Source organism: Pseudochaenichthys georgianus, chromosome 14, assembly GCF_902827115.2.
Source record: "Pseudochaenichthys georgianus chromosome 14, fPseGeo1.2, whole genome shotgun sequence".
NCBI classification, from domain to species: Eukaryota; Metazoa; Chordata; class Actinopteri; order Perciformes; family Channichthyidae; genus Pseudochaenichthys; species Pseudochaenichthys georgianus.
In genome coordinates this window covers 32,435,797-32,463,413 of record NC_047516.1, presented here as the reverse complement: position 1 = coordinate 32,463,413, position 27,617 = coordinate 32,435,797, and the positions used below count along the sequence as shown (strand labels likewise).

The 27,617-nt window shown below is 39.8% G+C and overlaps 2 protein-coding genes across 5 annotated transcripts in view; one reads left to right on the top strand and one right to left on the bottom strand.

Annotated features, from left to right (window-relative positions):
* LOC117458000 (gap junction beta-1 protein-like) lies at nucleotides 1-3,983 on the bottom strand. 2 transcript variants are annotated; one of them, XM_034098237.2, is made up of 2 exons: nucleotides 3,857-3,983; nucleotides 1-2,014 (listed from the first exon to the last, which is right to left on the bottom strand). In XM_034098237.2, the coding sequence occupies exon 2, from the start codon at nucleotides 1,998-2,000 to the stop codon at nucleotides 1,281-1,283; it is 720 nt and encodes a 239-aa protein (XP_033954128.1). In that variant the 5' UTR covers nucleotides 2,001-2,014; nucleotides 3,857-3,983; the 3' UTR covers nucleotides 1-1,280. The 2 variants fall into 2 exon arrangements, with proteins under 2 accessions (XP_033954128.1, XP_033954127.1); XM_034098236.2 differs by lacking the exon at nucleotides 3,857-3,983 and adding an exon at nucleotides 3,284-3,456.
* A 9,081-nt stretch (nucleotides 3,984-13,064) lies between these two features.
* ophn1 (oligophrenin 1) overlaps nucleotides 13,065-27,617 on the top strand; it is a 29,258-nt gene continuing 14,705 nt past the window's right edge. For 2 of the 3 annotated variants that reach the window (XM_034098887.2, XM_034098886.2), the window contains exons 1-11: nucleotides 13,065-13,739; nucleotides 15,144-15,239; nucleotides 15,892-15,953; nucleotides 17,264-17,335; nucleotides 18,522-18,623; nucleotides 18,714-18,824; nucleotides 22,216-22,320; nucleotides 22,421-22,550; nucleotides 22,651-22,751; nucleotides 23,929-24,011; nucleotides 25,054-25,132. In XM_034098887.2, coding sequence (XP_033954778.1) covers nucleotides 13,586-13,739; nucleotides 15,144-15,239; nucleotides 15,892-15,953; nucleotides 17,264-17,335; nucleotides 18,522-18,623; nucleotides 18,714-18,824; nucleotides 22,216-22,320; nucleotides 22,421-22,550; nucleotides 22,651-22,751; nucleotides 23,929-24,011; nucleotides 25,054-25,132 — 1,095 coding nt within the window. In that variant the 5' untranslated portion in view covers nucleotides 13,065-13,585. The remainder of the gene's footprint in view (nucleotides 13,740-15,143; nucleotides 15,240-15,891; nucleotides 15,954-17,263; nucleotides 17,336-18,521; nucleotides 18,624-18,713; nucleotides 18,825-22,215; nucleotides 22,321-22,420; nucleotides 22,551-22,650; nucleotides 22,752-23,928; nucleotides 24,012-25,053; nucleotides 25,133-27,617) is intronic. The other variant, XM_034098888.2, reaches the window with a different exon arrangement.

The window sequence follows — 27,617 nt, the reverse complement described above, 5'->3', positions numbered from 1 at the left end:
CAAACTTTGGTTGATTTTATTTTGCAATGCATTGACAATAAATAAACATTTAAACCGGTTTAGCAATAAGTATTACATTTCAGAGAAAAGGAGTTTGCAATTCAAGTTTTTTTTTATATTGTAGGTTATTGCTTTTTTGTATCTAAGCAATTTAACCACCAAAGTTAAGCATCGGTATCAAACACACACTGAATAATTGCACATGTTTTTCATGGATTAGTACTAAATCTAGTTTATGCCAGCTGAAGAAAATCCATCAATCCTACAATCCATTATATTATATCCACGGTGATTTCAATCAAAAACAAAAGCATGACAAATGTGATCATATTTTGCTGATTATTGTACATTTAAATGATCAAGATATTTATCCGGCACACTTTTAGACACAATGTTATAATTTCAAATAGCATGTATCACAATTTAATAATTTCAAGACCAAAAGTCCTCATCAAAATGAAAGTCCACCAATGTATGCATTAAAGTACCTTACAAAAGAAATCCTCTAATGCTGTCTATATATAAATATGATGTGAGTAAATGTATCTTTATTTGGACAAAAAAATATGAAATATTGGCTTTAATTAAATGTATTATGTCAAGAAATCACATATAACTGTATTAGGTTAGTTGAATGCAATGATATTAAGTTTAAATAAAACATATTAGGTTCAACTTAATATTATTTATTTAACCTAACCTGATACAATTATGTGCAATTTGTTGACATAATACATTTAATTCAACATTTCAGTTTTTTCAGTTTGACCTCAAGCCATTATGTTACATCATTACAGTAATGTGCTGTGGTGTGCAGTCTTTGGGTTCATGGCAGAACATGTTGACAGAATACTAACTAGTTCCTTTGGGAATTATTTGAAATATATTCTTAAATCTGGTGAGGACATTTGAGAATATTCTTCCCCGCTTCTTCCCCGCTTTGTCGTTGAATGCCTTGTCTCTGAGATACCAAACCGTTGGATAAATCACTTGCATGTGAAACAGCGATGTACAGTTTATTATATACACCTTACTCAAGTTGAATTAATGGCTGTCACTTGGATCTAGACTGAAAACACTGAAACATTGACTTTAATTAAATGTATTGTATTGTAACTGTTTTAGGTTAGTTGAATGCAATAAAAACAAGTTTAATTTGATAGTATTGCTTTCAACTAACTTAATACAGTTATGTGTAATCTGTTGACATAAAACATTTAACTAAAGTCAACGTTTCAGTTTTTTCAGTGTAATCCCTTTGGACGGGTATGAAATCTGTGTTACGAGCAGAGTTTCTGTTGGATCCAAGCCCCCACAGTCGATTCTCCAGCAGTGTGAAAATGCTTGCCGTAGGCCTTCCCCACCAGGAACAGCACCTCTGCGATGTTGAGTATAATACAAACCCCCGACACAGTCAGCATGAACACGGTGAACACAGTTTTCTCGGTGGGCCTCGACACGAAGCAGTCCACCGTGTTGGGACAGGGGTACGAGTCACACTTCACCAGCCGGATCATCTTGTACCCAGGGTAGATCATGTAAAACAAATACATAAAGGTGACCTCAAAGCCGATGCGGAAAAACAGGCTGATGACGTACGTCCACCAGAGAGCCCCTGAGATTTTCATCTTCTGGGTCTTTATCATCTCCAGGTCTTTGGGGTTGGATCGCCCTGACAGTTTGTAGATCCTCTTGTCCACGTGGCGGCGGTGGGCCACGTGCATGGCCACCAACAAGGCAGGGGTGGAGACCAGGATGAGCTGCAGCGCCCAGAGGCGGATGTGGGAGATGGGGAAGAAGTGGTCGTAGCAGACGCTGTTGCAGCCCGGCTGCTGGGTGTTGCAGGTGAAGCCCGACTTCTCGTCGCCCCACACGCTCTCCGCCGCCACCACCAGGACCAGGATGCGGAAAATGAAGAGGACAGAGAGCCAGATGCGACCGATGCCTGTGGAGTGTCTGTTCACCCCGCTGATGACAGCATAAAACGATGCCCAGTTCATCTTTAGTTCCGGGTCTGATGGAGAACACATCATAGGACAAACAGCTGAGAAAGCATTGTGACGAATAAGCTTTTCCAGGACGAAAGGAATATAGTGAAACACAAGACAAAAGCCTAAGGCATTGAGGAACAGAAGAAAAAATGAAATCCTCAAAAAAAAGGATACAAATAACACACACACAATAAATAGAGAACAATACAAATATATTACAACAAAAACAAACGTTTTACACACTAACATTGTATTATCTCCCTCGTCTTGGGTCTTACTCTATAAAACTACAAAAATGAAACCACACTTCACTTGATAATTATGAGGCCTTGCGATTAGATATTTAACTAATAATGTTTCCTTTTGCCACAGCCACACTTTTATCAAAGATTCAGGGAAATAGAAGCTGGGGCGTGCAATCTGGGGAAATTGAAAGAGGAAAATACATTATAACATGTACGCATCTCCTTAAACGCAGATAGCTTAACATATTTAGTTGAAATATTTGTCCAAGCTGCTTCAATCTGGCCCCCTTTTTCAGAGAAGATTTAAAAAAGCTGAAAATAGAATGCATTCGCACTGAAAACAAAAAATAATGATGAATTAGTTCATTGACAGTTGACTTTTTAAATTAAATGTCAATCAACAATTGCTAAATCAAGCTACTATTAGGAGATTTTTCTTTCAAGCAAAATTCCAAGTGTTGTATGGTTCCAGGTTCTCAGGTTTTCCTTGTTCTGCGTGATGAACTAAATATTTTTGGGCTTTTGACGTCGGTCCGTCAAAACAAGTGATTTTAAGAGGTCCCCTTGGACCTCATGATTTTGTGATCACCATTTTTAAATATTTATCAAAGTTCAAGCAATTAACAGAATAACTGTGTAAGAAATTGGCAGATAAATAGATAGTAAGAATAACCCCGAAGCATCACAGTTAAAAAGTCACAAGTTCAATTTCCAATCTTCTCAACAGTCTTATCTAACGATGCTTCATTAAAAGATTATTAAAGAAGCTAATATTTTTAAGAAGCAAACCTGAAAACAAAACTGCAGCCTAAGAGTACTATTTTAGATAAAAGTTCACGTCACATTAAATATAGTTCTTTGATGCTTCCAAAATAATACCTTCCTACTTTTTCTTCATCTTAGTAAAATGTTCCAAGTCCAGGAAATAATTTCTAACCTAAAAAGCATCAAATTGTTTTCATCTCCTCTGCGCTGATCATTATTAATTGTGCTGAGTCCCCAACATGTCTGAATATCCAGACGAGTATAAAAGTGGAGAGTTGTTACCCGGCTCAGCAGGAGGTGTAAGAGGCATAGGAGGCAGCGTAGAGGACAGTGTTGAGCTGCTGGTGTGGCATGGATGTGAATCCAGAGGAGAAGGAAGCCTCTCTACCCCCCTCAGCAGTTGGCAGGCCACTTAAAAGTGCAACACCGAATTCTGGCACCATGCGTCATGTGACATGCTTTCATCAGTCGCAATGTTGTAGCAATCAAAGAGGGCATCAGTGGCCAATGTATCGGTGTCCGTATTGCCCTCAATTCTTGGAAAATTGTTTGTGATCCAAAGTGTTGTGCATTAAATAAGAAATGTTCTAGTGCTAAACTCATGATACAGAGATTCTGAACTTGGTGAGTAAGGGACCGCAGTAAGTAAATGTTATTTTGTTTGATTGTCACTATAACAATGGCACATTTGTCTTAAAATATCTCAAGTAACAGTTTTTTAATGTGACTTTAACTGAACATCCAAAGAGTTTCCAAACATCTCAGCCACTTTAAGACACATATTTAACCATCCCAACACAACTGTCTCTCTTGTCCTGAGCTGTATGATCTGAGTTAGAAATGGAGCACACTTACCTTCAGCTGTATTTTGGAATAAAGCACATCCAGCAGCATTTACGTTGACATTAGCAGATTTTTTTTTTTTGTCAATCCGTTACTGTGAACAAGAGTATCATAGCACCATGACTTTGCATTGCTAATGATTTCCCTCACACTAGCCACTGCCCTGCACTGGAGAGGTCATATGATGCTGTGCGCAATATTTGCATACAATAGCCCCATTGACAGACACCAAACAAACAGCTTCAGAGTTCAGATCAAACGCTTTAATTTGGGCTCAGCTGAGGAATCTGTGTGGGGACTGCAGTCTGTCCTCCCGTCCTCATTGTGCTGTGTTCTGCATGGGAAGTGATGGGTGTTTTTGACGCAATAAGGAGTAAAGCATAAAAGGTCTAAAACAAAGAATGACCCATAACATCTAAAGATAAGAGAACAAGGGTGTATTATCATTATTATTATCTAGCTTTTTCGCCTCAACCTTTAATATTCACATTGTTGCCCGCCTAACATCTAACCGCTGACTCAACCTGCTCACTGTGAACTCGATGAGGCCACACTTTGACGTATTTTCCTTGGAATATTTGTTTTTTTACACTGAAAAGTAGTTCACTAGCAGATGCAAATTCAAATACTACCTTCAATAACCTAAACTAAATGTAAATCTACATATGTTTAATGCATTTATACAAAATCCACGCAAACATTTTTTAATAAAAGTAAAAAGGCAGTTTGCAGAATCAAACCATTCAATTATAGCCATTTTGATAAAATGTTTATTAATTATTGGTCAAAGTACAATAACGAGCATTTTCCTGCTCTCTCTCTCGATACAAAGTTGGGGTTTGAGATAATTTAAACTTTAATTTGGACAGAGTTGGACATCTTCAGAGTCACCTGTAGAATAACTGTTACCTCGCATTAGGTTTTGAATGCCCTTCTCTTTTTTGTTAGTGTGATTGTTCAGTTTAATACACTAGAATGCTTGTAGATACTAAAGAAAGGAGACATGATTTAACATTTTATTTATGCATGCATTTATGCGTTGTGTTTCTTCCTTTAAGAAATCTCTGACAGCATTCAGCCACCTCCACCGGAATGTAATGGTTAATGCTGTGACTGTGGGATTCGAACCTTTGCTGCTTTTATCAGGCGATACAAGACATCAAAGGGGTTCAGATTCAGCAGCGTCATTACACAGCATAATCAAAGCGTCAGCAACGACCACATTTTCTTATGGTCATAAACATGATCACATCTACCAAACTTATCTCAAACAGCATCTGCAGCAGCATGAAGGGAAACTAACTTCATTTCAGATATGTAGCCAAACCCTAAGGGCCATATCTTACACATATGTCATTGCTGGTTTCAGACTGATTTGTTATTTTCACGCAAGCTGTCTTTAAAACAAATGCACTTGCATCCATGTTCCCCCATGGAAGTGAGGTGTGGTCACAGGCATTGTTGGGGCATTGTTATCTCGAGGCAGCAAAAGCAGCCACACTGTTAAGTAGTAGAGAGCCCAATATTAATCCTTGTGGGACACCGTTATCAACAAGTGGAATTGATTGGAAGCTTTGTTAAAAACAGTGTAAACCCTTCAAGAAAGATGTCATCTGAAGAAGCATATTTTGCTAAATCAATGGAAACCACAATTTCTTTATATGAAATGGTATCAAAGGCAAGACACATTTTAAATCAGCGCAATGTCCATACACTTACAAAAAGCAGAAAACATTGCGTATGTGGAAATGCTGGTAAGGGCAATGCTGAATTGTAAGAACACATTTACTCAAGAACTGTGCTTAATGCTTATCAACCCAGTCTCACGGCATTTCGTGTTCACCAACACGATTTTTAATCTATTGATTTGTGTTCACCAACACGATTTGCCCCTTTTTTTTTCGTGTTGCACAGCACGATTTTAAAAGCAATGTATTTCTACTGCCTGCAGCATGTCTTTTTCTCCGGTCGGGTCGTGGGAGACCGAAAGCTGTGTGGTTCATAAAAACATGTTCTTACTCAATATCAAGCCACAGTTATTGCTTTTATTTGAAATCGTATAATTTCGGAATTTTGTTGCCGTCTGTGAGGAAAATAAATGGGGCTCAGGCAATAAATGGGGCTCAGAGCCTCAGAATACGGAAATCTGTATTTTTAATTCCTTCTAATCTGTTATTCTTTTCAAAATAACACACTGTTATTTACTCACCAATAACACACAATTATCCTTGCTTTTATTTATTGGTTTAATTCCATAATCTCAGGCTTTTTTGGCGTCCGTCAGGAACTGAATTTCAAAATAAAAATAACCGGAAACAGACGTAGGCCTATAAGGGACATTTCGAGCATCATTGCGATTGTCAACATTTCTGAGTTTAGGATGGCCGAAGACACTACACTACCCATAATCCCCAGCTATCGTTTAGGACTACAGTCCCCGTAAGGTTACGCAGAGCGTCAAACAGCTGTGTGAAATGGAACGAAACCACGCCAGACTATCCAAAACTGGAATCGAACGCCCCCCCAGAACTACACATGCTGGCTATTGTGTTTCGCAAAATGTTCTATGGGACGTTTTCCCCACAATTAGAAGTTGCCAGTATTAAACACATTGGTGTTATCAAATGTAAAACATATAATTAATAAATGGGTGAAAATCGCTTGTGTCCATAATGCGCAGCATTAATATATACCCACATGACAGCTCATTGTTACTTTGTAATTCTACTCCACGACAATTCAGAGGTTAACCTGGTATGTTTACTCCACTGCATTTATTTGAGTTATGTCAAGGAGAGACTCTGAGGCATGAACTCAATTGCACGACTCAGATAGTGTTTTCAAAAATAAAGACTTTACTGGAATTTAGCACAGTAATCAAAACAAGGAAAACAAATATACTCTTTCGAGGAAAACTAGCAAGTGATCACTGAGGTAGATCCGTGGGAAGTCCGTGAGGTAATCAGGGACGTGGGTCATAGTAAGACAACGAACTGACAATGAACAGGAGGAAGCTACCACAATATATACACAGGTAAAGGGGACACAGGTGGAAACAATCAGGGCGGGGAAACAATCAAGGACGCAGGAGACAGAAAGGGGCGGGGAGCGTGGAGGCCTGAAATGAGAGGGATGATTAATTAAGGGAATAAACATAAAGCACAGGGCAAAGGGACATGACAAAACTAACATAAAGAATAAACTTTCACTATTAGTTTCCTAGACATGACAGTACCCCCCCTTCTAGGGACGGCTCAGGCTCCTCTGAGTTGAGGCGGTCAAAATCCTCAATGAGGCTTTTATTTATGACGAAGCGGGAAGGAATCCATATCCGCTCCTCAGGACCATAACCCTTCCAGTCAACCAGTAGCTGTCGCCCTCTACCCCTTTTCCGACTAGCCAATATCTTCTTGACGGTGTAAACCGGACCTCCATCAATCATCCGGGGGGGCGGGGGGGGTTTGGCGGTGGGAACCATAGCGCTCTCCTTCAAGGGTTTTAGTTTCCCTACATGGAAGGTGGGATGTACCTTCATGGACCTGGGAAGCCGTAGTCTCACTGAAACCGGGTTGATGACCTTGGTGACGGGAAAAGGACCCACAAACCGGGGAGCCAATTTACGGGAGAGTACGTGGAGGGGAAGGTCTCGTGTAGAAAGCCAGACTTTTTGGCCTGGCTGGTATACAGGAGCTGGTCGGCGTTTTCGGTCTGCTGCTCTTTTCACCAGTTGTGAATTCCTGCAGAGGATCTTCCTAGCCGCAGCCCACACGCGCCGACAACGCCTGACCAGCGCGTGGGCAGACGGGACCGTGACCTCCCTCTCCGTGGCTGGGAACAGTGGCGGCTGGTAGCCATAAACAGTGAAATGGGGACAGGCCCGTGGCAGAAGTAGGGAGGATGTTGTGCGCATACTCAACCCAGGTGAGGTGCTCGCTCCAGGAGGATGGATTCTGGGACACCAAGCAGCGCAAACAGGTCTCCAGTTCTTGATTTAGGCGCTCTGTCTGGCCGTTAGACTCCGGATGGTATCCTGACGAGAGACTGACCGTGGCACCGATGAGGCAGCAGAACTCCTTCCAGAAGCGTGACACAAACTGGGGGCCCCGGTCGGAGACAATATCCTTTGGGAAACCATGAAGCCGAAACACATTATGCATCATGACCTCAGCAGTTTCCTTCGCTGAGGGCATCTTGGGCAGAGCAATGAAATGTGTCATTTTCGAAAAACGGTCCACTACCGTAAGAACTGTGGTTTTACCTCTAGAGAGGGGCAGGCCAGTGACGAAGTCCATGGAGATCTCGGACCAGGGTCTGTTGGGAATAGGGAGTGGTTGTAATAGTCCTATTCGCGCCCTGGAAGAGGTCTTGTTTCGAGCGCAGACAGGGCACGCCTCCACATACTCCTTCACCTCCTTCTCCATGGATGTCCACCAGAAACGTTGTTTTATGATGAACATAGTTCTCTTGACTCCAGGGTGACAGGTGAGCAGCGAAGTGTGAGCCCAGTGGATCACCTGTGGTCGCTCGGCCTCCTGAACGAAAAGCCGGTTAGGCGGGCAACCCCTTGGTGCAGGAGCTCCAGCATTGGCTCGTATTACCTCCTTCTCTACTGACCAAGTCAGCGCTCCTACCACCCGGTTTAATTGGATGATGGGTTCCGGCTCCTTGACTGCAGGCACAGGGTCAAACAGACGGGACAGAGCGTCAGGCTTGACATTCTGAGACCCCGGCCTGAAGGAAAGAACAAAGTCAAAACGGTTGAAAAACAAGGTCCACCTAGCCTGGCGGGAGTTCAGTCTTTTGGCCTTTCTTATATACTCCAAGTTTTTGTGATCGGTCCAAACCACGAAAGGATGCTCGGCTCCCTCCAACCAATGCCTCCACTCTTCCAGTGCCAGCTTCACGGCCAGCAACTCACGGTTTCCCACGTCGTAATTTCTCTCTGCTGGGGAGAGCTTCCTGGACAGGAAAGCGCAGGGGTGAAGTTTGTTGTCCTTCTGTAGTCGCTGGGAGAGGACCGCTCCCACCCCTTCGTTGGAGGCATCCACTTCTACCACAAACTGACGAGTGGTGTCCGGCAAGGTGAGTATGGGAGCAGAGGTGAACATTCCTTTAAGCCGAGAAAAAGCCTCCTCAGCCTGAGGAGACCACAACAAAGGCACTTGAGGGGACGTGAGGACATGAAGAGGGGCCGCAATAGCACTGAACCTCCGCACAAAACGTCTGTAAAAATTCAGAGGAAGAGATCGGGTGGAGCCAGACGCATGGAAGTACTGTGCGGCTCAGTGGACCGGTTGGGATCGGTTGTGATGTGTTATATTAATAACACATAAAAACAATAATTCAATAATGTGCTTTAACCACTAGGCGGTGCACACAAGGTACACACAGCCATAATAACTTTGTATTATTAGTGTAGGACACGTTTTATTCATGCTTTCACATAATTTTACAGCATATTGCTATATTATTTCAGACTCAGTATTTACATTCTTACATTCAAAGAAAATCAGTAATATCTTTAAAAACTACAGTCCTTTTATATCAGCTGTGCACCGTTATGGTGTAAATATAACCTATCTGTGAATTAGATCAAATGTAAAAGTCAGCCGAATTAGTGTTGATACTGCAAGGAGACATATTGTGTGAAGAGAAATTGAAGATGTTGTTTAATTGTTGAATATATTTATGATCCACGTCAAGTATTCAGTTTCGGCGGCATTTTCTCAGTTTTTCCAAAGGCCTTCTCATCAGGGCTCTATAAATAAAGAACTACGGCAGATCTGTAATATACAATGCAGCCGAACCGTGTATTACAATGCCGTTATGTGATGACTTTCAAAGAGAAAAGCAAGAACACTCGGAATTAAGTATTATTTTATTTTTTTTAAATGTTTTCCGGATTTCATATCATATAAACACCAAATCCCAGCATGCATTGCGGCTAAAACATCCAATAAGCGAGCTTAAAACCATAGCTGAGGGTCTTGGGTAATCGCTCGAAATGCCTACGTCTGTTTCCGGTTATTTTTATTTTGAAATTCAGTTCCTGACGGACGCCAAAAAAGCCTGAGATTATGGAATTAAACCAATAAATAAAAGCAAGGATAATTGTGTGTTATTGGTGAGTAAATAACAGTGTGTTATTTTGAAAAGAATAACAAATTAGAAGGAAATAAAGATTTAAAAAATACAGATTTCAGTATCCTGAGGCTCTGAGCCCCATTTATTTTCCTCACAGACGGCAACAAAAGTCCAAAATTATACGATTTCAAATAAAAGCAATACTGTGGCTTGATATTGAGTAAGAACATGTTTTTATGAACCACACAGCTTCCGGTCTTCCTCGACCCGACCGGAGAAGAAAAAGACGTACTGCAGGCAGTAGAAATAAATTGCTTTTAAAGTCGTGCTGTGCAACCATAGTGTGCAACACGAAAAAAAGGGGCAAATCGTGTTGGTGAACACGAATCAATAGATTAAAAATCGTGTTGGTGAACACGAAATGCCGTGAGACTGGGTTGTGCTTATACAGTAGTATAGTATAATTTGATGTACATGTACTTTCTTGATACTTCACAACATTTTGGAACACATATTGTGAAACTTTTTTCCCCACTTCATATAACTGATAACTTTAATAACATACAAATTAACTAATAAATTATCATACATTATAACAGATTAAGCTACCAAGCAGTGTGTTAAAATAAGCACCACATTTAACCTGTTAAACGGCGAGGACCCTGGTTTTTTTTTCACGACACTGTGTCTCAGGGGATCTTAATATTTAAGAACCTATTAATGTGTTATACCAGATTAACGGGAATAATCTCAGCTAACTGACGATACAAACCATTTTTTACCAAAATAAAACACAAGTCTCATAAGAAACCCCTTAGCGAAACGAAAAATGCTAACGGACATTGGCACAGAACTCAAGATAAAAGTACCCTTATTACTTATCGTAGCTGCACATACAAGATATCTGATTAAAGCTGAGGTTCCACAGATTATTTAGGTATATAGTATCATCACTGAGTGATCCGAACTCGTGACAGGGGAAGCAAACACAGACATCACAACACGTACCTTTACGGAGCTTCTAGGGAGATCGTCTCACCGTAGCTGTCAATCTGATCAAAAGACGTGTTCAATGGCATTAAAACGAGAAAAAAACGCGGCTGAATCGGTTAATCCATAGGTTTTTAACGTCTCTGTATAAAAAATGTATTTCATTTATAATCCATAATTCCATTTTTATGTAAAAATCGCAGAGCAAAAGTTAGCTGCTAATGGTAGCCACCAGAGTGGCTGCTGCTTCCGGTCTTGGCTATGCGGCAGTCTAACACACACATTACCAAATAAGGACTATGTGTGAGTTCCCCTCGATTCCATTGGCTCTGAAGGTTAGAAAGATATGTCACATGTCAAAATCCAGCAAGGGGGGCCAGAGATATGGAAAATCCACCAAAATGGCCCCAGAAGAGTTTCTTTGTTGCTAAATCTGTCTAAAAAGGTCAAATATCACTTGTTTTGCATCAATATTGATACAGCGTACTTATTATATGTTGTACTTTGGATTCCTAAAGCTTTTAGTCTACTAACCCATCATCCAAGGTTAGTTTTCACTATAAGTACAAACTATTTTTTGGATGGACACTATAATTTCAGTTTTTTACTGTGTTCAATCGGAATTTTCTTTAAAATAAATAACATCTATATTGATTCTGACTCTTCTACATCCAACTCACAGGTTTATCATTACTTTGAGAAAAAAGATTATTAATTTAACCCTTTTAGAAGGGAAGATATGGTCATTTGTTCTGGGAATGTCATTTTCGAGCCTGAAACCTGAAAAACAGGCTCGGGGTTTAACAGGTTGCTGCTGCATTAAAGTTAAGGAACATTGATGCATCAATAATTATGATCCAGTAATATAATTTATATAAATGATGAATAATGAGTACTTTTACTATTGGTACTTCAAGTAAACTTTGATTGTTATACTTGTTTTACTTCAATAAAGGAACTGTGTGATGAGATGCCAAGCTGATTTATAATTAGAACCTGTTCTGGAACATTTATATCACTCAGAGTTTTTTTTTGTTGTAAATTAAGGCCTGAAGATTTCTCAGGTCCTTTTTTAAAATATCAATGACCTAGAATACAAATGCAATTGCAACTGAAAGAATGCTGTTTATACTTAAAATGTAATCGGTGGATTCAAATGAATCAGCAACATTTTAGTGTATTGTCAGTGCTGCTGCACCCTGCTTCAGTTCAGTGTGAATGATGACATCTGCAGGTCATAAACAGTCATTGCAACATTTTAATAATTATTATCTTACTCAGCATCAGTCAAATCAGTGTAGGAGTAAGTGACAGTTCACTTCCAGCAATATGTTCAGTGAACCAACACCACATTCCTTAAATGATACATCTCAACACAATATGCCTCTCAGTCATCTAATTGTAAGGTGCAACAAAGGCCAGCTAAATTATGAACACACCCAGTCACATGCAGGTGTGACCTGACTCACAGTAGAATAATACCTTTCTTGTGATATGTTCAGAGCCTCTCACATGCATGTGCAGGTGTGTCTGTGTCATGAGCTTCTTTGCAGTTTAAATAGTTTTCCTCAAATTTACATAGTGCTACATATGTAATTACTTCAAAGTCCACATTCACTATCTATGCCCGCAACAAGGTGTGTAACACAACCAAAAGGTATATTTAATAACTTAAGATGGTTATATTGATCAAGTAAGTACCGGAGAAAGAATAAAGTATTTCTAGAAAGGTGGAAAAAATCGACATGATTCTATGTGGCAGATTAAGAATGTTTTTAATTTAATATTGTGTATCTTATTTCCACTAATGTTTAATGCAACCCTTTATGGAGGACTCTGTTTTAGGTGACACCCACAATTTAAGGAAATGTATACATTTGTGTTCTACATTTATTGCAACTCTTATTAACAATATTATTTACATTTCATTTTTTTTTAATGTAGTTATACATATATATTCCTCCCCATTTCCTAGTTGTATTTACCAATTTATGAGTTCAGAATCTTTTATCCCAATATGTCCGACAGTACTTGAAAGCAGCATCGTCAACACAATGACAACAACTGTGCTGCAGCCCCTTTAAGAACCTCCTGCCTGGGTGTGGAAAAGGGAAGTTTGTGGAGTGTCCGCGTCCCATTCCGCTTTGTGTTAGGCTCTTTGTTAAGATGTGGGACTTCGGGATGTGCATATTATCCCAGTTTGAAAACATATATACATAATAACACGTATTCAGTGGTTTGATAGCGTCCTGCTAACTTGAAAAATAAAAGAATGATTTCCAACCAAGAGTAAAGGACAAATGGAGGTGGCACGAAAGTGTTGACTTTTTGAAATGGGACGCGTCCAAATGGATTCTAGCCGCTCTTCATAATCACGACACCGCAACACGGAAAAAGTGGTAAGAAGGACCAGGATACAAGTAAATTACAGTCCCAACACTGCGTCAGACGAGGGGAAGAGGGAAGTGAAATAAATACGGTGCGTCTTCACTGTTTAGTGCACTTCATTGGTGAACAGCTGCCGCCGCAGGCTCTCACGGACACCTTGGTTCCTCTGATGAAAGTCGCTACGACTGAGCTACAATGACCAGAGTGCTGTAGAGCGTAGGCTGCGTGGCTCCCTGCAACAAATTCAGTGTTTCTATTGTCTAATAACTGCCCTTGAAGATGGGGCATCCTCCTCTGGAGTTCAGTGACTGCTATCTGGACAGCCCGGACTTCAGAGAGACTCTCAAGAGTTATGAAGTGGAGCTGGAGAGGACCAGCAAATTCCTCAAAGAGTTGATAAAAGATGGCAACAGTGTGATCACTGCAATCAGAGGTAAGGATACTTCAATGTGACCTGTATAGTTTTGGAATCACTTGTTTTGAAAATTGCATGTCGATACGGTGGTGTGATGATGAGGATCGAGAGCATCATGAGGGCCTTTTTAAGGGCCTCCTGGATCAATGTGAGTGGGAGGGCACATTCAGGGAGGTGCTAGTGCTACCCTGGGAGAGGACCAACCAGCATGCTCTGAAAGGTTATGTATCTGGTGCAGATGTGCAGGGTCAGCTGTTCTCTTCTTCTGCTGCTGCTCCCCTCTCATCTCTGTGTGATGTTGACTAGACAGAGCAGTGACAGCATGATGCAGATGTGTATATTTGGGTCAGTGTGTCACCCATGAGGTAACAATGTTTGTTTTGATTCCCAAGATAGCCTTCTGTCCATCTAAAAATCACCACCTCGGAAACAGAAAGTGTCATTGTAGGTGCTGTGGCAGTGCTGCACAGTGCTGAGGGTCCACTGTATATTCAGTCCAGAGAATAGCCAGAGGTCACGAGTGCTCTTCAATTGTTGGTGTACACTGCAAGAAAGCACATATTCTTCCTCAGGCCTCACTGCTCCATTACTGAATTCACTCTTTAAAACACTTCAGCTGGGCGATTGTTGGATATGTTGTGCACTTTGTCTTCAATAAAAGCCTTATCAGTCAAACTATTCTGTTAAAGGAATACTTCACCCACAATATGATCACATGTTTATTAGTTACTCGCCTTTTGTGAACTGCAAACCATCTAAAATAAAAAAGCATTCATGAGTGGAAGTAAAAGGGCTCTGTGTATAAAGAGTGAAACTATTTAAAAAAAAAAGCTACATTTACAAAATATCACACAAATTGTCTAATCTTTCCAATGGTATGCTCACTACTTCCAAAACGCATGTATTTTCACAAAAATCGAGAGACGTGCTAATTGCCAAAGTTGCAAAGTGTATTAATTTATCAGGTTCTTTTAAAAGTCATTCAATTTTTAGCTTTGAACAAGAATCTAAAATAAGCACATTTAACAGACTCACATTTTGTATGGGAAAACCAATGTGGAATGATGGAAAGTTGTAAACTGTCCCACTACAAGAAATAGAAAGATGTTGAATATAATACTGGGTATGGTTGCCAAGTTCCTCATTCTAAAAGCCTTACAGTATTAATCTGGCTGATATTTGTTTTGATTATAAATCCTAGACAAAGCAGAGATAATACATTGAACAAGCCGCACACTGGCTCCTGGTGTGCTGATCAACCGGCCAAGGGTAACTTTCCTAACAGAGAAAAATATAAAAATAATCCTGGACTGATTATGAGAGTAGAGTAGGTTGTAAAGGATACATACTTGTGTACTGTAGCTGAAGCATTTGGAACTCCATTCAGATGTTGTTAAAGTCTAAATGTTGTTTTTCTTACAGGCTATTCTTTGGCAATACAGAAGTTCTCTCAGACTCTCGGCATGTTCCAGTTCGACGTCATCGGTGAATCCCTCACAGATGATGAGATTAACATTGGTAGGATAATGCACACATGATTATATTAACTGGCTTTTAGACAGGCCTTAATATGCTTTTTGGGGTTTCCCTTTCCTGCAGTGTGTTCTATAGGTGTTTGTGCATGTGAATGTTCTGTCCTGAAACGCCTCCATTGGACTCCTTTGTTTACATCTGTAACGTAATGACATCACTATGTAACACACTATTGGGTTGGCGCTACAACACATTGTACGTGATAGGCTAAGGGGCGGGACATCTCTGAGTGGTGGACCAATCCCAAAAGAGCCGGCCAGAAAAGCAATCGGAGCAGACATTAGAGCATGTAAACATGCCACAGTAGAGGAAACAAATATGAACCTGAAAATGAGCATAATATTTCCTCTTTAAAGTCAAGATGGGGACGTCACTTTTACACAACTTTCAGAACAATGTATGGCGTTTCTTTCTGATTACTATCACTCAATGGATAAATACAAATAACTTCCGCAAAAAACATGGTTTGGAGAACTCAAAGCTGAATACAAAATATGCATAACACAGAAATATGATCATTGTCAAGGCTACTCATGTATATTCTAATTTAAATAATCTTGCTGTATGTTTCCTGCTTCAGACACTTAAGATAAGAATGTGTGTATTCCCCTCATTATCTTTGTGTTTTCCTCCGCAGCTCAGTCCTTCCAGGAGTTTGCCGGCCTCCTGCAGGAAGTAGAGCACGACAGGATGATGCTGGTGGGTTATCCACTTCCTGCACGCTGACTCTGCTTCCTATTTAAACGTTCAATAGAAATGAACTCCTGGCACATTCTGTTGCAGATAACCGAGTCAAACATTTTTTTAAGTAGTATCTGTTAATTGAAACACGTTGCCACCAGACACATCCACACACTTGGATGATGTGCTGCCACTTCTCATTCGGTCTGACGCTAACGCTCATTTGAATTGTCCATTCATCTGACAGAGACAGTGCACACACACTGTCTCAAGTCCAGTGTGATACATTTCTACTTATAATAATGTGATATAAAGCGGGACACCTACGTGTTTGAGAGGCTGAAACAGAACACCGAATATTGGTTTGGGCTCAAACTATTCCACAAAATACTCACGTTATGTGATCACATTCATATAAAATAGAAAGGGTAGAGGGCATTAAGATCAGGTTTAAGTCCTAACAAAAGTTTCAGCAGCATACGATACTTATTATAAACTTCTAATGCCAAGAGTATTTTTAATTTGAGATGGAATTCAAATGGTGATACAACATTTATTTCCCGTTCATTGTATCGTTTGTTTTCAAACAGATAACTGCTAAAGTGATAATAACAAAGTCAAATTATACATTAAGAATTGATGACAGTTTCCACTGATTTTGGGATGGGCCCTTTTGATTTCTTACTATTTCCCAAAAATATGTTTTTATTACTCGATTAATAAATGGAATAATCGTAGAAAACGTAATTACTAAAACAATTGATAGCTCCCGGCCAAATTGATTGTAAAAATGATTGTTGATAATGTTTGGATAAACACGCTAATGACTAATGGTTGCAGAACTACTTCTGAAGCTGTTAGTGTACACACTTCTTTCATGTAAAAACACAAAATGTAATCCCCTCTGTCATAAACCTTTTTTCTTTATAATCATAATCTATATTATTTGTATGCAGACATTTTCTTTTCTTTCTCACCAACCTCATACATAAATATTCTCCTTTCTTTTTCACCTCGCACAATGACGTCCCTGCAGTAGCATTTCCTGTTAGACTGGGTTTTCTGGTTACAGGTGTGAGTTAAAATAGTTGCGTTCATCTCTTGAGCTGTTTCTGGAATGGGAGAGTGGCATTATAATGAAACATACATTATTACACTCACACTTAAGATATTTAAGCTGATTTCAACATGAACCCCACATATAACAGTGTATCTAAGCACATACTGAGTAAAGGGTGTGTCCTACATATGGCAGTACTGTATGTAAGTGTGTTTTGTGTATGTAAAGTAGCACTACAGTAACATCTGCTCCGTGTTTGCCTGTCCAGGTTCAGAACGCCTCCGATCTGCTCATCAAGCCGCTGGAGAAGTTCAGAAAGGAGCAAATTGGAGTTACAAAAGTGAGTTTTCTTCACTGAACAATTTTCTCTGAAGTGGTCCCTTCATGACGCGTCAAATAAACACTGTTTCTCATACAATATATGAAACCTTTCTGAGGTGCTTCCATGTAAAAAACAGCTTGTTATGAGCCACTTCCCCAAATGTGTGCATGGAACATGTACCCGTTTAAGAGCTTCTTCCTCTTTGAAAGTCTTTAATGTGTGAAGACATTTTGCTGAAAGCAGTTTGTCGTGTGTAGGTGTTTTTCTAACCTGACCCCCTGTGTGCTTCACCAGCGTTTCATCCTGCTCCCCAGGACACTCTGTGGGATATCACTTTGATTATTCTGCCTGACATTTCAGTCTCTTTCTGGCTGTGCTCCAGTGGTTACAACTGTTTCCCCCTCAGTATTTATTAACCAGCTGCTTTCTTTTCCTCTGGCTGCTGAGTTGATGTTTGCTTAATCAGCATGTGAAACTGAAATATGCTGTACGGCAAAAATACATGCATTGTTTTAAACACAATGTTAAATGTACGATCATGTAACATCTTACAATGCGTGTGAATGTTCCAATAACTACCTGTTACAAAACACTGCAGATTATACACACTTATAGGATAAAAAGGATATGAAGGTATTTCAGGTTGTTATTTCAACAGCAGTCTTTTCTTGGCTAACGGTTTGGACTCCTCTACTCACGTGTTGACATATTCTCCAAAGCAATATATCTATAGCATATTCTCATTTTTAATTTACAATTTAATTTTACATGGGTTGTTAATGTAAAGAAAAATGGCATTGGCTGACAATCTAAAAAGTTTAAAGAGGCCCTAGTATGCATTTTGGTTTTTTGTGTGTGTGTGTGTGTGTGTGTGTGTGTGTGTGTGTGTGTGTGTGTGTGTGTGTGTGTGTGTGTGTGTGGTCTGCAAAGGAAGAGACATGTCACAATGGAGGCACCAAATATGAACCTGAACATGAGCAGAACATGTCCTCTTTAAAGCGCTCATATTGGTAATCAGTCTGAAAATGTCACTTTTGGTAAAAAAAGAAATAAATGCACACAAAATAATCTTGCTAGTATTAGTTTCAGCTCATTCTTTGAATATGAGGTGAACCTTAATAGTATTTGTCTTTCAGTGTATTTGCCAGATTAAAAAAAAAACCTGACTAAAACTTGTATTTGCTCATTTCTATTTTTCCTGCAGGAAAAGAAAAAGAGGTTTGAGAAGGACAGTGAGAAATATCTCTCTCAGATAGACAAACACCTGAATCTGTCTGCCAAGAAGAAAGACAGTCAACTCCAAGAGGTGCAGTTCAACACATTTCATCAGTTGGGTAGCAAACTGTAGAAAGGAAGTGATCAATATTTTTGCATTTATTTTCCTTTTAAACTACAGGCTGATGATCTCCTTGACAAAGAGCGAGTGAACTTCTGCGAGTCGTCGGTGGATTATGTGTACCAGATCCATCAGGTGCAGGACAGGAAGAAGTTTGATGTGGTGGAGCCGGTGAGTGGCACACTTCCTCTCTGCTGCACACATGGTACAGAGGTGGAGGACACAGACCACACACTTAAAAAGGAGAACTTGATAATAGAAGATGACAGAATAAATCCCAGCGGTCATCCGCCCTTATTTTGGTGGTTTTGCTTTATCAGCATTCTATTGTTTTTGTCAAGAATACATTCAAACCTACAGAACAAAAACATGAAGAAAAGCAGCAGCAGTAACAATCTACTGTGGTGCGGAAACCAAGTGTAAATACTTATTCTGTTATATTCAAGCCTATAGTTATAACACTCGATCAAGAATTGCTCTTAACAGATGTGATAATCTCTCTAATGGCAAAATGGACAGCATTTTCAAACCATAATAAGATATCAGGCGGATCGACATTTCTGCAATATTCTGAGCCGTGCAGCTCACAAAGCAATTCCAAGAATGAGCCTGTGTTTGCATAGTCTATGGTTTGCATACAGAAATTATGTTTAATCAGAGAACAAAATGATTTGGATTAAGACGTATATCTATATCAAACACTTCTTTGAACTGACGCCCAAAAGGAATCGCATCATTCTTAAAAGTGGTATACTAATATAGAGCTGTGTGGTTGAGTTGTGTGGTTACATTATCCTAAATGTTTCAAAAAACTCTGAAACTTAGAATTTGTATTATTTTATTTAATTAAAGTAACTATATGTTTTTTTTACTTTTTTATCCAGCTTAAAGCTATATTTTTCTCCCATATCTGTTACTTTTGGATTACATCAATATCAAAATATTTAGGATAAAAATGTGTCCTCTGTCAGAGATCTCATTCAGCATATCCAGGCAGTAGCCTCTCCACCAGGGGTCTGCAACCTTTTTTAGGATGAGGGCTACTTTCAAAAAATAAAACAAGTCGGGGCTACTTTTACTCCTCTTTTATTATTTTAACCTGCTTTATTTGGGGGTGGTCCTCAACTCCTCTAGTGGGGTCCGGGGGAATGCACCCCCGGAAGATGTTTTTTTAAATGTTGAAGTTAAATGCATCAATCTGGTGCACTTTGAGCACAACATGAATGTATGGATACAGCTCTCAACATTCAGATGAAAGGGAGATGTATACTTTTCAATAATCCAAACATCTTTAGAATATGATCACAACCAATAACAAATCATTTAAACTTGTTTATTCTTATCTTATGTTACCTAGTTAGCATTCTTTCTTTTTTATTTATGTATATTTTACTAATCATTCCCCTTTTAAACTGTTTTTTGTACTGTCCTATAGTACACATTTAAATGATTTCTTACTTTATCTATATTAAATAGATAAAAGTGTACTCTCCCTAGCTCTCTCTCTCTTTCTCTCTCTCTCTCTCTCTCTCTCTCTCTCTCTCTCCTCTCCCTCCCTCCCTAGCTCTCGCTCTCTCTCTCTCTCTCTCCCTTTCTCTCCCTCCCTAGCTCTCACGCTCTCTCTCTCCCTAGCTCTCTCTCTCTCCCTCCCTCCCTAGCTCCTTCCCTCGCTCGCTCTCTCTCCCTCTGTCTCGCTCTCTCACAGAGGCTGTGTGCTCCTCCGTGGCGATGACGGCTTGCGTTAAAAAAATAAACATATCTGTAAAGTGGGGGGACACAAATGGGATTTCGAAAAGTGCGGGGGACATGTCCCCCCTGTCCTCATCGAAAATTACGCCATGCGTGTGTGTGCGTAAAGTGGAATACATATATATGCAAGTTACAACACACAGAGTAAAACTCTGCCCCTCATGTGCTGTATAGGCTGGCATGATAGGCTGTTCAATGGGGCTGATGTGTTGTGTAGATTCTGCTAGAAGTAAAATCAGCGGGGAGGTGCCACCATGGATGTATGGGTGCCACATTGCTTTTCTTCCCGACTGCAACGCTGGTCCCGCAAATCAAGCAAGAACGTGATTGGTCGATATTCATTGTGGGGGTGGGGGAGGAGGGGTGTTAGATAGATATAGAGTTGTAATAAGTAGATATGGTTTATGATTTAGATATGGTTTATGATTTAGGCTTAACCTGAGCTGACAGAAAATGCTCCGTTTTAGTTTAATACATACAGTTTAGCTCACACACACTATCTTATGAACATATAGGTTCACCTGCTGAATTAAAAACAGAACAAATGAAGCAAAGAAAGTGAAAAGCATAAAGCAGATTCAGGCAGGAGGCGTATGGATTCACACTTAAAGTATTATCCTACAGAACAGCTCTAAGAGAAGAGATACAATTACTCACCTACTCACTGTTTCCCTTCATGTTCCATGTTACTGTCCTTTTGTAGCATTTTAAAGAATATTTTCTGAATTGTAAGGTGTACTTGCGTGATTTGAGAGGCGCCTCTAAATAAAATGTATTATTATTATTATTATTATTATTATTATTATTATGTGATACCATTACTCCCTAGTCCCTACACTTGATTTTAGTCATCTAAAGTCTGGATCTCAAGTCAGAAATAAAAAAGCTGAGTTAGCGATTAGCTTCAACACTTAAGAAACTGATTCATAACCAGTTCGAACCGATTTTACTCAGCGGACTCGTTTGTTTTGGAGACGAGGGCATCTGTTTTAATGATCCGCTCCTGGTGGTTTTGGAGAGGAGAGCCTTGTGCGGATATTTCGGCTCAAGGTTCCTTAACGATAATCTCTAAAGGAATCCTAACCGTGATCATCTGAGAGCAACAACCACATTGGTGGTGAAGACAGCAACTCAGTCCTGTTGTGATCCCAGAAATGTTGAGTACCCCAAAGTTTTATGTTAGAAATGTATAGTAAGGGTCCACAGCACATAGAAACTTCCGGATTCTAACTTTAATGTGTTGGGCGATTTACACAACAAGTTGCATTAATTAGCATATGCAGACTATAGTTAGCAAATGCCTTGGCTGATTTGGGCAATTTTAGAGGGTTTTGTACCTTCTTCCTCAATAACCTTATTGACATCCACTTCCTCAATAAGGTTATTGAGGAAGTGGAATACATTTCTGACATTTTCAGGATCAACAATGTCATTTGTAGCCAGAAAATTGCCATATTTTTAGCACCGGTGGGCTGATTATGATGCATTTTGGATCTATTTCATTTATTTGGATTGCCATTTTTGATCCTAAAAAAGTCAGAAGTTCATTCAAAATCATCAATAACCACCAAAAGCACACCAAAATGGTCCAAATCGACCAAGCCAATTTTGTTGCTGTTTGCATATGCAAATTATTGCAACTTATGCTAATTGTGCAAATTGCCCAATTATGCAAGTTAGCATCCAGCAGTTTCTCTGCTGGGGAACCGTATTATACATTTCTAACATAAAACTTTGGTCTAATGGTCTTTTACGGTGGCATGAAACAACATATTGTGCATTAAGTATGTGTTCTAATACTTTGGTTGCACAGGTGCTGGCGTTTCTTCACAGCGTCCTCACGCTCAACAACCTGACAGTGGAGATGACTCAGGACTTCATGCCTTACAAACAAGAGCTGCAGCTCAGCTTGCAGAACGTAAGTGGTGTAACTGGCAGAAAATGCTGCCATTAGTGAGACTTAATGTCCTTTAATCACCTCCATGAGAGTCTAAAGTGCTGTCTGGCTTTTCCCGTAGACGAGAAACCACTATGAGAGCACTCGTGAGGAGATGGAGGAGCTGATGAAGAGGATGAAACGCCCGACCCAGATCCGTAAGATGCACAGCTCCCTGCCCATCGAGGGATACCTGTACTGTCAGGAGAAGTGTACGTGTGCTCACTGTTTTTACACAAGCGTGATACTTGTAAAAGCTCCTGCTGGAATTCTCTCTGACAAGGCCCGACATGTTGTTTTCTGTCCCAACAGGGGCTCTGGGTGTGTCCTGGGTCAAATACTACTGCAAATATTACAAGGAGGGAAGACAGCTTCTCATGGTGCCGTGTGAGCAGAAAACCACCGCCAAACAGGTGATTAACTGAAAACAAGATAAATGAGCAATTATGTGATGCACGATATATTATCAGCCGATAATTGGAAGTGTATGTTATCATGTATTTTTTTTTATCATTAAATAATGGACGGTAATAACTCATATTTGTCAAAAGCACAGCATCTACCCACTCACATTTCCACCATGATTCATGTTTACATGCTAGTAAGGATTACTCTAAAGGTGTAAAACACAAGTAAATGTTGTTTGAACAAAAATCTATTGAAAGGTACACTACCTTTTCTTTTTGTCTGACCCACCCAGTACCCACACAGCTCTTTCAGATTCACTTTGCATGATCACCACACGTTATGTTTGAAATGCCCGATATATTATCAGTCAATAAAGGGAAATGTATATTATGTATGATACAGACTAAATGATGACGGATAATTAAAAGCCTTCTTCACAAGCTTTCTTCTGTTACTTCCTTTATCTTTGAATGTAGATAAGAGATCCCAATTGTAAATAATTAAATTTTTAACTAGAAAAATCTTATGTTTGTTTTTGTAAACAAAACTGGTCAGTTAGATTTGGTTAGGTCAGAGCTATGGATTATAAGTAATCTTTGCTCTATACATCGTATATTTTCTAACCTTTAGGTTTGCATAAACTACAGTTGACCAAGTTCTTGACAAACATTTTTTTTTTGCAAATAATAATAATATTATAGGTAATCTTATCGGTAGAAAGCAGGTAAATATCAGTTATCATTTTACAAAAATCCACAATGTGCATTCCTAATTACTACCAATAAACCACTTAAAACCCAGTCCACTTCCACTTACTCCTTGTTTTGGGGACATTTCTGGTCTTGTCCACAAGTCTTTTGGGAATGAGTTGGCCATTGAATCTCAGAGACTCTACACCTGCAATCTGACTTGTCTTTTAGCTTTTAGTACCTTAGTAAAACCCCCAGAGTTCTCAATAAGAGCCACACCTACATTTTCAGGGTAATTATGACTGAGAGAAAAACTCCCTCCATTTAACTTTTTATTAAGGTAATAAACTCAAGTAGGGCGATACATATTGGTAAAATGTGATTATTGCACAACGTCTAGAATCCCAACAATATCTTATTTTTGGTTTGACCTCTTTTATACACAAAGTGGTCTGTCCATGCGCTTTTATTTACATTTGTAATCTTCCTCTAGCAGCTGACTTTAAAATCCTGCATCCGCCGGAAGACGGAGTCCATAGACAAGCGCTTCTGCTTCGACGTGGAAACCATCGAGAGGTAAGAGCCAACAAATCGGAGACGCTGAGAGACGAGGCAACACGAGGCCTTGTGGGAGAAACAGGTTGGGGCGTCCAGGTGAACAGGTGGCTCACGAGGACAGAGTGTGAGGGCTAAATGGACCGTAGCCCAAACTATCCCTAAGCAACGGGCATGGGCTGCAGACAGATGGCACACTCTGTGGTTTCAGGGGAAGCAACACAACAAGCTCATATTAATATAAGCAGACAGTTCAGTACAAAGTGCATTTTAAAAGATTCTTACGCCAAAGGCTGCTCCGACATATCATGATTAAAGTGCTTCAAAGTGTTCCTGAGTTCCAACTTAATTTGTGTCAATGAGGAGTTAGCTGATAAACTGAAGGTGGCAGTGCTGTCTAGTGTAGATAATGCTGTCGGCTCCAGAGGTCCCTGAAGGGCTCCTGATGCTTTTACATGACCTTTGACCTCCCGTGGAATGAGCTTATATTAATCATTTGCTTTTAATACTAGGCATTATTAGTTTGCTGTAATTGTCACAATGTAAGCATACGTTTTGATTGGCTGTTCCAGATGTCATATTCAGGGAAATGACATCCAAGATTTTCAAAAAGAAATCGGGAAAAGCAGGAAATATCCACATATGAGAGAAGGAGACAGTTATTTTATCAAAGTTGTTGGACTTGAGTGCACTTGGCAGGAAGAGCTCCAAACTTGAAGCATATTTGTCTGAGTTAACAATTGATTCCGTAGTCCACAAGCTGTGAAACTTGGCAGCCGCACCTCTTGCTCCGCAGAAGACACATTGCAACAATAGATTTTCATCATCTCTTCACACTCGTCTATTCGTCTCCATTCGCCGCCTCATCAATAACACATGGGATGTAATCAGTTACTTCAAACTTGGTGTTTGTGTTATTTTGTCTAGCCTGTTTTTGTGCTTGAGAAATAAGTGTAAGACTAGAAACTAAATGTTCACAATGCTCAGATACTGCAGCAGCGTGATTGAACAATTAATCACCGCCTTTGTCTCTTTTTAATGCCATTTGTTACCGTTTCCATAGATACACCCCCGTCACGTTCCAAGCTCTCACGGAGGGAGACAGGAAGTTGTGGATGGAGGCCATGGACGGAAAAGAGCCTGTGAGTGAACTTCTCGTTTCTTCTCAGTGTGGATTACTTACTGCTGCCAGTGAGATCTGCGGTGTCGAGTCTGCTCTAAGGACACAGGCATGGCTACTGGCTGTTGTGCACACATCCACCACCGCCAGTTTCCATTTCCAATCAGTGGAGCAGAGTCTATCCAAACCCATGTTTTAAATAAATTTGCTTCCATGTTTCTGCTAGTTAAATCTGTAATTACACCTTTTTTGCTACAATTATCAAGATGAACCTCACTTGCTGATTCTAAATTGGATTTCCCATAAAAATATGTTTTTGTATTCACAATAACAGCTTCTGTTGAAGCCTGGAGAGAAAACTGGAACACATGAGAAAAGTTGTTTTGTAGTTATATTCATCCTGTAATAAGAATATATAACAATATTCATTCTTATTCATATCGAATGTTCAGTAATAGTAACATCACCGTCAAAGGACATTCAAAACAAAAGCAATAGAAGAGTAAACAAGGCAAATAAACACATTTTCCTGCATTTCTACATTGCCTACTCCTGCATTAAGTGAGATGCAAAATATTCATAGGTTGCATTTTCTAAAGTGACCATGTTTGGCTCCAAACACGATGTCTCAGCAAACGCTGTCTGTCTTCTGTAAGTTCCGTTGTAATTCCATGATCACCGTTAAGCTACACCTTTGTGTGGTCAGGCTGTGATTGACAGATCAAGAATGACAAGTTATTTTTTTAAGCTTCTAGTGCTTTCCAATAAAACGGAAAACATTTAAAGCACACGGCAAAGGAACTAGCAACCCAGAACACGCTACAAAACACAGAGTAAAACATAAAGCAATTCTAAAAAGTGGGTATGTAGAGGAATCGACATAAGAGGTCAGATTTCGGCGAGGCCTCTCAAATGTTTAAAAGTAATAAATACTATCTTTAAATTAACTATTTTTTTTTTTTTTTAAATGAACCCCAGTTTCGGGAAAGCAGGATCTGTGTTTTGTTGTCGCATTTCCGAGCGCGAGTTAAAATCCTAGCAGCAGAGTTTGGGATGCGCTGGAGGAGGGAGAGGGATGCTTTTGCCACAGAGCAAACAACTCCTTTAGAGTCAACTGGTGATGGTGGCGTGTGTAACAATCCCCACATCTTTGGGATGAATGAATGGATGGCCTGCTTGGAACGTTTCTGAGGAAAACAAAACAGGGTTGAATATTTAATTTGACATGCTTTTCGTAGCTGAGATTTTACACCAATATTCATGTAATGCTGAATTCTGGACTGATACGAACATCCATAACAGCTTGAATATGATTTGACTGAGATCTACTAAACCAACTCAAATGGTGGCTAAACAAAAAGAAAGGATTGCAGGGACTGGATGATGATACTTTTATTGAATTTTTTTAAATAGTCGGGTACCAATATGAAATTGTGATGCATTTGCTCCACTATGGACACATATTCATTTGCAAACACATAGGCACACACACTGAATACACTCCCAATGTCAGTTATGAGGATTGCCGTTGTATAAAAGATTTAAAAGCGGTAACAGTGTGAGGTGCTCTGATGCTCCGGGATCCAGAGCTTCTGTTTGTAACCCTGACTCTGGATCAGTTTGAGGACTGACAGACTGGCAGACTGCAGGGGCCTGCGGGGACATCAGAGTTGGATTCTGAGAGAGACTGGAAGCCAAGATCGGTGCGATGTGAGAGAATGGCTTTGTTTTTATTTGTAGCTGCTGATTTTGAACAAAGTGGAGAAGCTCTGAAGCTCAATTGTTAAGACACGTAAACAAGGTATTACAATTTATGAGCCGGACGAAACGGAAGTTATTTTAGAGATATTCCTCGGTGAATACAAACACGTATCAACTCAATTATTTACATGTTGCTGCAAATGACTATCCAGGGTAACACCAAGATCTGCTGTGACTGTTTCGAGACATGATCAGGGCAAAGAGGAGATCTTCTGTATATATAGAGACTTTTTCATTTATTTCACAAGCTATCACCTCAAAGTACATAGACAGAATGAAAAGAAAAGAACACGTACATTATTAATCTCTCAAGGAACATTTTCAATTTTCATAAAATACAAATACACACCTGCAAATAGAACCAACACGCATGCATTCTATGGAGGGGTTGTCAGGGGTTTCCATGTTCTGTTGCCCTGCAGTTGGGGATTCAGTGCCTTGCTCAAGGACATCTTATTAAGACACCTTATACACACCGTATTACGTTTTGTTATGGTTTGTGTTGATTTGCAGTACATCAAGTATATTGTAATAATGTTTCCCTTTTTAAAATGCATACAAACCTTATATATATTATACACACAAGCAAGGCGATAAATAGAGTCCTTAAGGCAGCTACAGCTATACATATTGTTCTGAGGACATTAAGATCATGGCTCACCGCACCTCTCCAGCTACCAGTCCACACAACATGTTGTTGAACCAGTGACCTAAGCATGGTCCCTACAGACCAGGGGGGTCAAACT